Source organism: Branchiostoma floridae, chromosome 9, assembly GCF_000003815.2.
Source record: "Branchiostoma floridae strain S238N-H82 chromosome 9, Bfl_VNyyK, whole genome shotgun sequence".
Taxonomy (NCBI): domain Eukaryota; kingdom Metazoa; phylum Chordata; class Leptocardii; order Amphioxiformes; family Branchiostomatidae; genus Branchiostoma; species Branchiostoma floridae.
In genome coordinates this window covers 11,949,853-11,962,605 of record NC_049987.1, presented here as the reverse complement: position 1 = coordinate 11,962,605, position 12,753 = coordinate 11,949,853, and the positions used below count along the sequence as shown (strand labels likewise).

Below are 12,753 nucleotides of genomic sequence, written 5' to 3'. Positions count from 1 at the left end.
GCCTAGCAAGAGTTTGGAACAAAACTGTTTACACGCTCACTGCCCTCAGCGGGGTTTGTGCTTCCTGTACGAAGAAGATTTATTTTTGTGAACACAAATTTCCACAAGTTGTTTTTGGAGCAGTACTGTAGCACCTTGTTTGCTGAAGTCGTGACCCAAGGGTTGACCCAAACTGTATTTGTGTTTTCGCGTGGTTGATAACGGAAGAGGTGTGTCGTGTTCAGAGCTGAGCAGGTGTGCAGGGCACTCCTTTTAGAACAGTTCACCGGCAAATTCCTCGGAACAAACAACATGCTTTGTGTTCACAAACTCTGGAGGCTGAATTGGGAAGCATGTGTATGGTGTGTGTGCCATATTTAGTTCTTAAGCAGCGAGCAAAATCTCAAGCTGGTCTCAAACTCTCAAACTTGGGAACGAAGTTTTCAAAGAGCCGGACATGACGTAGTGCTTTTGTTGTACACTCATAGCGATTACATACTTGGCTTTAAGCTGAGACCTGGACCTGTTTTTCCTGCTGGTTCTAGTTCTTAATTATGACTCATGTCGCTCAACTCCTTCGGAATGTCTTGTGATCGAGTCATGTCAGCCATAACTCTTCGGAAGAAGTTAGTGGGTGACTCTTCCTACCTCACACCTCCGGTCCCACTTGGTAACCATGCTATGGTTACGTAGTCACGGAAATCGAAAGTAACATGGCAGACAAACCAACCTGTTGTGTATACGGGGCTCGAAATATCACCTACATATGCAGGTTAGTGCAGGTAAAATTGGAGCTGTGCAGGTATTTCTGATGTCTACCTGCACCTAACCTGCACTGGTCCATGTACTGGGTTTTATACATAAATATCATATGATGTACGTGTATGTGGGTTGCTATTAGCTGCATTGAATATTACCCCCTATAAAGTATACATGTAAAAGAAGAAAAAAAATAGCCACGGTTCCTGAACTATTTCAGCATAATCCATACCTCCTACACTCAGAGTGGTGCAGGTAGAATTTGCCTGGTGCAGGTAATTTCCAATGTGTGTTACCTGCACCAGTGCAGGTATGCAGAAAAGCATATTTCGAGCCCTGTAGTATATTTATCTCGACACATAAAGATGGAAGTGGGTCCCACGCCTCTGGGGGTGGGGTTTGACTAGGGGGTAGGGGTTAGTCAGGCTAGGGGCTGGATGTGGGTTAGTTTGGACACCACTCTATTTAGTTTTAGTTACATCCGCTCTAATCATTATAGAACGCGAACTATCCCAACATTAGTCTGTGCGTTGGTGACACTAAATATTGGTATTATCCTGGTTAGTTTACATCCGCTACCATTGTGTAATGTACAAACGTTATAAAAGCGAACTATCCCAACATTACTGACATTCCTAACCGACTTTTACCACAAGACAGGTGAGGTGACCACATTGATACATAGTCATAAACTTGTACATTCAACTCAGTAATTCCCATAGCACGAATCAGCCCCTGCTACAATCGGTTATCCCTGTAACAGCCCTTGACTTGTGTTTAGGAAATATTTGGTTAGGAATAGTATTTTTCATCCTTCTGAGAACACCAGACACGCGAAACCAAGTTACATTTTTTTCATCCAGTAAATGCCAGTTCACATTTTTCGTACGATCTTCGTACGATCTATATATACGCAGACTAAAGTTACTCGTTGGATAGTCGCACACATGTTGTACGAAATTCATGTGTCCTGTTTACAGATAGGATTGTGTTGGATCCTTCCTTGTCGGCGGTTGGTTGTGTCACACCCTGCTTGAAAACCCTACAGAGTCAAAATAGTACGACGACCCATTTCGAATGTGTCCGCTTCATACCTCTCAAGTCTTCCTTAATACGTGATGATGTCCAGAATCCGGCTTATTATGAGCCTGGCTGTTAGAATATACTCAAATATCAATTCAGCATAAATATCGTATTACGTTTGGTAGTAAGTACGTTTTTTTTATAATTCAAAAAGGAAGCCTGCTGTCACTGGGTATGATTGTCATACATGTACTTTTTTTTGAGACGGAAAGCCTTTTGCCTTTGACATTTTCCCTTACTTTCAATTAGCATCGTCTACAAACCTGATTTATTATGTAGGAAACTAATTGATACCCGAGAGTGCTGATTAAGAGGGAGGTTATACGCCGCGGTTTCGTATGCATTTGACATATTACTAGTACATACACGTATTTAAAAGGCCAACAACAACATCAGAGACGCTCTATTCTAGCCTCAGCCTTAATATTCAAAGAAGAGAATTATTCATAAAACTATTTATATTCTATCTACTAACTATGAGGAGGGGGTGTAAATAAAATCCACACTGAGAGGTGTAAGCACCCCAGATCTATTGTGAACCTCAATGTGTTTTTATCCAAGCTTAGGAAATTCGTGAAAAAATTCCACGTATTCTGTTGTTACAACAAAAATAAACGGCAGAAAGAATAGAAAATGCAGCATTTTTTCATGGAGGTCCTAAGCTTGGATAAAACACACTGAAGTTCACAATAACACACAAATCTATCTAGAGAGCTCACACATTAAGGTGTGGTGGTCGGTTTGAATGGAGGAAGTAATCTGAATGTCTGTACAGCATTACTCACTGACCTGAAAGGTGAAATACAAAATACACGTCTTTGTAGTCATGACTTGAGGCGTTATTCACCGCCCAGGTTATTACACGGGACACAATAGGGGAAGGGGACTGGATTGCTGCTGATCCAAGGGATGAATGTTAACGTTTGAACAGCAGGTAGAACGAGATAAGAAAACGTCCTCATTTCATCGCCTCGCCTTTGTACTTGTGCACACACCCTCTCCCCCTCGGGACAGAATGTAATCTACGTACATGGGGATGGATCAGGAAAAGTTAAAATTACCCCAGATCAATATATATTTGCCACCATTATCCATCTCCAGTTAGACTAACGTCACATTTCCAAACATGGGCCCGGACGGGCTATTTGTGACCATTTGTGGAAATATAAATTGAAATGTATACGTAAAATTCATACAAATGATGCCCACGACTATTCTCTTCGCGTTTTGTGAAGCTTGGTTTCTTTTATATCGTACTTTTCGTTCCCGAAAGCTGCCCGGCCGGGCCCCGGTTTGGAAATGTGACTTAGGCCATATGTACGAGGTAGTAAGGAAGGGTGTCTGAGGGTGTGACAGTCCGAAAATTTCCCTTGCAGTATTGACCTTGATTCTTTTCCAGAAAGTACCTTATTGCAAGACGGTAATCTGTGTAAATTTTCGTCGTACAGTATAAAATAGATGTCGTAGAATTTTCAAGCAGGTTGTTGGGAAGAATTTTATCTTTTCTTCTTATACATGTGACAATGTTTTCAGAACCAACCACGATATGTCGGGACACAAATCCCCCACACAGATATTGCAGCCCCCTGGACTTTATGTAATGTCTGAGAAAGAGTTTCTGGCCTTTTCGTCATGTTGGTCACGTTGTGCAAATGAAACTTCATAGAAAATTCTGCAGCAGCCCGCCCCGGTGCCGCCACAGGCACTTACCGCCCTGTCAGGCCTGATCTACGTCTGGGATGAAACGGATGCAAAATATGCCGTGGTCATCATGCTCAGACAGAAGCCAACAGGCCAGTCCAATATCAGATACCAATATGTAGGGCGAACGGTGTCTGTATTTCTAGTATTGTCCCGACATAGATAATCACACACAACTGTAGCGAGACTGAGAATATTTGAAGGCATATTCCTCATAGTCATAGGTAAAGTACTACATGCATATGTTAAATTTCCGTTTTAAGTATGTTTAGGTTCAAACTATGTTCAGGTACGTGAGATTTAGAGTATGTTTAGCGCATTTCCTATGGTGTAGGTCACTGTAGCTGTAGAACTACAAGAAGCTGGCCCTCGCAATCAATCAGTTAAAATGATTTGTAAATTAAGCATTTGAAGATAGTTTCACCCATTTATTGCAGATCAACCGATACTCACTCAGTCCCATCTCTAGTAACCGATAAGAATGAATATGAATATTCCTTAACTTGCGCGTGATGATTTTATTGTACTGTTGATGAGGGCTAAATTATATTTAATCTGTCTCAATTTCAACGTCTGCAGATGACGTCAAACGCGCGAATTCGGATCATTCTAAACATTTCTTAAGAATATAGGATAACTACATGTCTTCACGTCTTCCAGGTCCTCCAAGACAACGGCACAGGTTTCCTGGTGGGCGGGTCTCTGTCCATGGCAGACGTCTTGCTGTTCGAGGCGCTTCTTAGTGTGGATGAAGTGTTCCCGGAGCTTCTTAAAGATTATCCTAAACTTCAGGTACACGAAGTGTTCGGTATTTTTCATACGTTCTACGGTATCAATACATGGAAAACGCATATTTGCGGTGTCGTGAGTTAATTAATGGTGGACAGGTCATCCCAAATCCAAAACGACGGCGAACATTTCAAGATTTACGGTATAAAAACGCACGATACTAACCAACAAACCATCATACATCTGCTTGGAGGTTAAGCTTTTGCATATATATCATTAAAAGTGTTAATAACCTTTTGGCTCGTGTCAGATCAACACATAGTCCGGCTTTAGACGACAACAGTGCGTGAAATGAGGAGATTATATCTTTAAAAATAGCAAATTGCTCCGGACGAGAACAGCACACCATTGATTGTGCGCTGTCACTAACAGAAGATGAATGTACTTCCGCTAACCTTTAGATAACTGACAGAAATAAGTATACTTGATGGGTAAGTGCCGTCTTCCTCTACCACTAATACTGTGTTATATAGAGCAGAATTGAATTCAGGTAAGTCATACCAATAGCATGTCTATCACCATACGTTCTCTCTTATTTGTAGCTACAAATGTATAATCATCGTGAAGAGACGACAGGAAATTAGCGACCATTAAGGGCGCACGGTATCAATCTTACTTGAGCACAGAACACCTAGCTATTAATTGTTTTGTCAATGTTGAGAGTAAATTTAAAAGAAAGGTAGATGAAGATGTACAAATAATCGTGCGTACTTCAGCTGCATAGTGTGTACATGGGTATGAGCTTCCGCTGGTCGGAAAAGTCGATTTTTGAACCATGATGTAAACAATGCCGTGCTCCCTACTGGCGAAGTTGACAGTTATGCTGTTAACTTCTAGAGTCTGTTTTCTGAGTGTGTCATTTCTAGAGTAATGCATCATATTTTATATAAACCAATCTAACCGTACTCACGTCCTAATTATGGACACTACCCAGCAGTTAACCGCCTGTCGTAATACACTGATGACTGATGACCTCGGAACGGAGTCAATGGCCCAATTTCCACGGACGACATTAACGGGAAAGCGGTTTAATTTCGGGGTTCGGCAATCAGGGGACGCGCGATTGACTCGGATCGTAACGACCCTGGTTCGATTCCCGATAGTGAGCCAAAATAAAATGGGCCCTCTGTGTCTGGCCATATTTCATTGTTCATTTCTACACCATACCTGATTTTTTTGTCGTACCAAATTTAAAAAAAAAAACAACGAATGGTTGTGCCATTAGAATTAGAATACGGCCTTTTTGTCATATTGTAGATAGAATTGCTGATAAATGAACTTTTTGTTCAGGACGCTTTGACCACTTGACGCTTTGACCACTCGATTTTTGGGTGTGGGTGAGGTGGTATCTTAGCTAAATGCGATATGACTTATAATATTCCTTTCAATACAAGGCCTTTGATAAAATTCGCATAATCTGTCACCAAGTCAATAAATGGAAGCCTTATGTTTTTTGACACCCTGACTATCGTGACAGACCAACATCCGGGTACCGGCACAATTGAACCCTGGGATATTCCCAGCCTGTGAACGAGATTCCGTACTCTCGTTCCAACATCTAAGGACCTTACCTACACTGGCTATAGCCAGTATAGGGTTCGTTGGACAGTTTAGTCCCCATAGCAGGAAACTTTAACCTTTCCACGGTTTGACTTTCGGCCAATTATTCCCCTTTTCTACGATCCACGCCCCAGTAAAAAGGCCTGATGAAGGCTACTACAGAATAGTGTACGTAAACGCATAATAGATACAAAACTTTCAATTTAAATTGAAACCAAACGCAGCCATCCAAGCGTGGAAATAGATGTGACGCTGTTGACTTGATAATAAGCAATCTGTCATCATAGGTCAAATGAGGTCAATCAGGGGTCGCTAACCCGATCACGAAGCGAGGCGGGATCGGTAATCATATTTGCTCACTCCCTACTAATTCCATCGCGATGATGGGATTGTGTGGTCCCCGGGGAGTCTGCGTCTCGTCCGGGGGCTTGTCTTTGTTTGCGCGCTGGATCATAGCCAGTAGAATTATATGGTGAGAACGACTTCATAGAAGTTTTACTGACGCGACAAATATACAGTGACTTTTATATGGCGACTATAAACTAAAAAAATAGAGATATAAAATAAATCTTGAAATTCTACTAGCTAAAGAAATAGAATAACAGCCTTGAATCTCTATATTCTAAATGAACCTGTAATGTTAAGTTCCTAACTATTGGTATGAACACCACGGATGAAAAGAATAAGCCAGTGGTTACTATATATATGAAGGATGGTACCCAGGCTAGTCCTCAACTTCAACCTCATCAATGAACGCTGTCCGCGAATGCAAACATCCATCCACTCCAGTCCATCCCATAATAATGAAGCAAAATGATGATCTTTTAAAGAGGGGAAAACAACTATGGACTGCTGAGGCGTTTTCCACTGAAAGCTGACTTGATGATGTTTTAAGGAGGGAAAACAACTTTAACGATTGACGAAAAGCTGACTTGAGTGGCTTTTAGAGTTGTAAGTAGATCTAACCCTAATGGCCCAGGCGGTCCTCAGCACAATCGTCTGTCAATTTCACCATTACTGAAAGCACAAGTCTCGCCCCGACGCTGTTCAATGTGTTCACAAACACAAACGGGGACAGTCTCAAGGTAGAAATGTTTCTCGAGATCGTCATGAAATGAAGTTCTTTCCACAACTTTTGCAGAAAACCAAATTTGAAAACAAATCTCGGTATGCTTTTTAGTGTATGATTAGTGAATGTACAGAGGCCTTGAAAGACTTGCGTTTGGGATAAGGGTTATTTAAAAAAGAAATTAATTTTGTTATGTATTTATTTTGCACCTTGGAACCGATCCTCCAGTGGTCTTCCCTATTAATGGCGAGTAACATCCCGAATTTTAATCGAATGCAGATGTTCCACAATATGTCACGTAAAGGGCCTGGCGTTTCCGCCTGGTTTACCACTGGGCTCGCATATAGATTGATACATTAGAACTGGCATTTCTTTAAAAAATGCACAATTCAGGGCCAGAACCGTTCCTAGTCAGGGACTGAACCGAAAGTTGGTACCAACGTTTGGTTAAAAAATGAATATGTGTCACAATGTGGCCAAATTATGTAGTAGAAATTGATGGGAAATGTGTTGTTTTTTCAAAGAAAGTCCTCAACATTAATTGATGCCATACCAATACAGAACGAAGCATGTTCACAGCCACAACGTGATTCAGAAGTTTGCGATACTGCGAAATACTTGTTGTGTCCTGTCCTTGGTGCTGAAACGTACTCACAACAGTGGGGTCAGGGCACTGGTGGAGATTACGGCGCGTGTCACATACGTAACGTCACGTCTAGTGAGACCTTGCTTAGCTTCTCAGGTAACAACATATGGGTCTGTTTGACATTGAATACTCAATTAGAAATTATGAAATATTGTGGAAAATGCGTACTCGTGGAAGAATGTGTAAGTACAGGTTACGATGTACTTATTCACAATTTGGTGACAGTTTCTGTACTCAAATAGTGAATGATAAAGGATAGAAAAACTACAACACATGGGCTCATGCCCATCTCTCTGTTATATTGTTTGACTTCAAAACAGTGAGTTACTGTAAATGCATTTAAGTTCGCGGGGATCTACTTTCGCGGTAGCGGGAAAATGGAGTGTTCGCGGTGGTTTTAAGTTCGCGGTGAAGTGGCCACCGCGAAAACCGTGAACATAAATCGACCGCGAACATTTTGTTCTAACTGGCAGAGACACTTGCCTAAATGGAACGTTTATATATTTCATTTTCATTCTTTTATTATACCTTTTGTACCATCTATTTCCTAGCCTATGCCACTACCAAACACGTACAATTGTCGAAGATATCCACTGTCATCAGACCCATTTACAACATAGGAAATCGAAGGCACTAGACGCACGTACTTCGGACATAGAAAAGGTTTTCATGTACTTTTGATGTCCGACCAAATGGGAATCGATACCGAGCGAAGATTCCTGCAGTAAAACCCACACAATCAATGCTTACAATCGTTTCTATTTTGCTGCTGAACGGTATATTCTGTCATGCTCTGATAACTAGAGATGCTTGTAGACAGAAAAAAAATCCTACATAAAGAAGAAGTATAGGGTGTTATGTGTAAAATACTGGTGCTTCTTTAGAACGGATGGGCTGATAGTGATTTCTCCCCGGTGTAGGGCTTTAGGTTGGGATTGTTGCCCCACCATAAAATCGTCTCCACGCTATTGTTTTGTAATAAGCTGTAATTTGTCTCTATTGATAGCTCATCCCTGTGTGATGCTCCCTACTCTATTGATAACTGTTGTCACGTCGTTTCATCGGTAAGGATTAGGGACAAACCGTTTCTTATCGTCTTGCGATGTGCTGACGAACTGTTAAGTTTATTTTCATCGGGGCGATATGTTTCAGAAATTTTACGGATACACTCGGTTCCGAATAAGCCAATAAACACTTTACTTCGACTTTATGATATCATCGAATTCCACCCTCTGCCGTAGATCCAATGTTTGACCTCGAGATTTTGCTAGCCTCAATAGCAGGCTCTTTTTTCGTGTTTTTTTTGTCCTCATAATACACGTTTGCTGCTTTTTGTACTGGTTCTTAGTGCTACTCTCTTAATGTAAATAAATCATAGGTTATACATGGTGGAACGACTTTAAACCATTTCAAATTTCTATACTTACTAGCGCACATACTAGCTAATAGCCTGGTACCCAGCCGTATTATAGCTCCCGAATCTCTTCTGTTGCAGAGAGGACAGAAGAGACTCGGGAGCTATAACGGCTAGATATCAGGCTAACATACTAACTGTACTGAAGTGAGTGTTTTATGTTCGTTGAATTGGCTTATCCGTGTGTTCTACACTCTTCTTTTTCACATAGACGTAACATGTGCATAAATTACATGTATGATATACCCCCTCCCGCCCTACAGGAGTTCCGAGACCGCGTGGCCGCCCAGCCCAACATGGCCAAGTTCCTAGCTGGAGGACAGAGGAAGCCGCCAGGGGACGCTGTGTACAGGGACACCGTGGACGCCGTCCTGGGACGGAAGTGACGTTCATCCCGGATGTGACGTCATAAAGAAAGAACCTGGCAAAGAGCTATTATTTATGATTATTATTTTCATTTTGTGATATTTGATGAAGTGAATTGTGCAAATATTAAATGCCAAGATGAAATGCCACAAGAAAATATTAATTTATGTCACCTATTTACTTTGATAAACGACAAGCCATAAATTACAAGTACGTGTGCCAAATATATGATACGAATTCATTTCACATTTAGTATTGTCATTTTTTTTCCTTTTTGTATATTTTTAAACATCTTACAGGTTCACACTACGAACTGCAAACAAAACAACAGCTACATTCTAGATTTACAAAAAACTTGATATGGAGAAAGTATAGAAAAGCCTTAGTTGTCTGTGTTACAATATATTGGGTCATCGAAAAGGAATACCTGTTGGCTCATCCACTTGTATACATGGTAGAAGAGCCGTCTGTCCGAGGAGACATGTTAATATGCACACAGAGTGAGTTCATCTTCCTTCCATTTTCACTGTCTCCCAGGCCCATTCATGTTAATTACCATTTAGTGACCTGGAATGTGCTGAAGGTCAAGACAGACGCACCGACCCCATCACTTATGGATCACACTGACGTTTACGTCTTTCCTTTAGCCCAGTTAACTATAGTTCGCCCTACATGTGACATATCATATTGAACATTACACAATACGGGTGGAGTTTATGACTAGTAGAAAAATCGATCGGCAGACTGTTCTGAGAGCTGGAAATTTTTCGGCAGTAGTGGGCGAGTTTATAATATCAAGATCAGCTGATGTGCACAGGACCCCGACTGCCCGAGCCCTGTATAATGTGACGGGTAAAAACTGTTTTGGAGAAATACGCTGCTCTTGCTATTTTACATTTCGGCGACCTTCAGGCGATAAACAAACACGACCAAAACGCCTTGACAAAAAACGTGTGTAAGAAACTTGAAATAGCAAAAGGAGAACGGGAACACAAAAGACACTATTAACAAGTTGTACAGACATCCATGTCCAGTCATGCTCTTTCCCTGGCCCATCCTTAATGAAATTAAGGTAACAAGAGAGGGTCGGAAGGTCCAAAGTAACGCTGATGGAGGAGGCGCCTAATTACCCCTGACAAACCCCAGGGGAATACCTGTTGCGCTAATGTACCATCAACTCAACTCCAGACGGCATGAGGTACATGGGAATCGGCTTGAAATTGGCTGTGATATGAAATAAATTAGAAAACATCTCTTCTCGTCCGCTATGTATGGTTTTTAATCACCCAGTCATTCCGTCAATGAATAGTACTGAATGAAAGCGCCAATTACATTTGATAGATTTCCAAACTTCGGACATTTTCTATCGCATTATACGGCGAGTTAACATGCCGTCGGACTGTATAAAGTCGAAGCAATTAAAAGGGGGGAAGTGGACGCATGCCAGCTTTGTGAAATACGTTTCCTTCTTATAACCGGCTATCTTTCGTCACGTTATCAAGGTCAACACGCGTTGCTTTGTAATCATTTCTTCGCTCCAAAAATAAACACAGTAGAAACGTTTCCTAGTAATAGTACACATAGCACAAGTGAAAGATAAAATTCATCCCCATTTAGCTCTTAGGCAAGGTCGAAATGATTTATGGTAATACGTAAGTTGTTTTGACAACGTCCATCCTTAAAAATGTCCAGGTGATTAAGTTAAAGCCCTGCAAACCTTTTAGAGCGATCCTCACAAGACCCGTGGATTCTAAGTGTGTACAAAAAGTCAACATCTTCCCTCTCTCCCCTAATCGTGCGCCAGCTGTGACATTTTGTACTGATGCATCTGCAAATGTTCCTGACGTTTCCACGTCTACTGGAGCACCCAGGGCTTGGAGCTGTCCAACAAACTGTCTTAGCTGACTGAAACGGAGGTTTACTTTGGTATCCACATCGCTTATTTTGTCGTATAGGAGGTTATGCGATGTTTGTCATGGGATATGTGAAGCTAGAGTGAAAAGGTAAAGCGGTTGACCTCAAACTGATGAGTACGAAGCCTGGCGCATTTTCGATTGCCAGCTGTGTAACGTAGGTTCGCCACAGCTTAGCCTCCTTCGCAGACTTTCGGAGGTGCTATTTTTTATTTTTTTGGAAGCGCCGATTCGTTTTTATTTTTTTCAAAATGAGCTACTCTACGAATGCTGGGGAAGGGAGTTGGCCCCTCGGGGGCGGTAAAACTCCCTCTCCCGGCCAACTTCCTTCCCCAACATAGAAAACCTTAGCCCATGTTGAAAAACCCGAATCAGTGCTCCGCAAAAAAATAACACCACCACTCCGAAAGTCTGCGAAGCAAGCTAGCTACAGCTCGTGTTTTCAGCCAACACACCGGGTCACCCCTACTGTTCTCGATAGGTGTGTTGGGTTTTTATGTATGCCTTAGAAAACAAGGCTTTAATTTTAAAGGAGCTGAGAATGATATTTGACAAAGCCATGGTTTGGCACAATACTATCCAGTTTTGTGCAATGGTCTAGTTGTTAGTAACCCCATGGCTGGATCACACAGTCAGTGGGTTAGAAAATCCGGGGCCAAACCATGGGAGATGGAAATCTCAATGTGCATGCTCCTGGTAAGGCTGCACTCCTTGATAGGGGACAATGTACATTTGTATTTATAAGCCAACAGTGCCTTGTTCGGTACAGCCATACCTTGTACCTGTCTTTGCAAGGACCCAAAACATCTCGTCTATAATGTGAAAGAAACCTCAATTGAAGAGGTTTTCTTACACTGAGAAGAAAGATGCTACATACGCACAGTATGTTCATTGTACCAGGGAAATCCCCCTAGCTTTTTCAACAAGTACTATGAACAGTCTGAGTGTGTGGATAGAGATGTTTAAAAAAAACAACTATTTTCCTCATCTATTGATTAGGCCAGGCTATGCATCCATGCAACACAATGCATGATGACAGGTTATACCATGGACCAGAGGCCTCAGTGTTTACATGTGCAATTTTCTATCTTAAGTCCAAGATGCAGCAATGTTGTTACCTTCACACCAACTAAGACCCCATATGGAGGGACTGACTTTATGACATACTGAATTAATACACAATCAAATTTTTTCCTTCTTGGGCCAATACTGCAAAAGACATTGAATCACACAAATGTCACCTTTATTCAGGAAACAGCCAAGCCTTTATGCCACTTTTGACTGCACTTTGGTAACACAAACAGGGAAACACACCAACAGATATCAGATCACTTGATACTACAGTTTTTTTCACCTGTGCTTTAGCATCCACAAGCTGATCTTCACTTAGTGACGCCACCCAGTAATTTTGTTCAGTACTGCAGAATAATACATAAAAACATGGTAATTTGAAAGTATTGTACTCCCAGACACA

General features: G+C 41.5%; 1 protein-coding gene across 1 annotated transcript in view; it reads left to right on the top strand.

Annotated features, from left to right (window-relative positions):
* LOC118422414 (glutathione S-transferase alpha-4-like) overlaps positions 1 to 9,612 on the top strand; it is a 61,942-nt gene extending 52,330 nt beyond the window's left edge. The window contains exons 5-6 of the mRNA XM_035829960.1: positions 4,183 to 4,314; positions 9,264 to 9,612. Of these exons, the coding sequence (XP_035685853.1) occupies positions 4,183 to 4,314; positions 9,264 to 9,386 (255 nt within the window). The 3' untranslated portion in view covers positions 9,387 to 9,612. The remainder of the gene's footprint in view (positions 1 to 4,182; positions 4,315 to 9,263) is intronic.
* Positions 9,613 to 12,753: the final 3,141 nt, after the last annotated feature.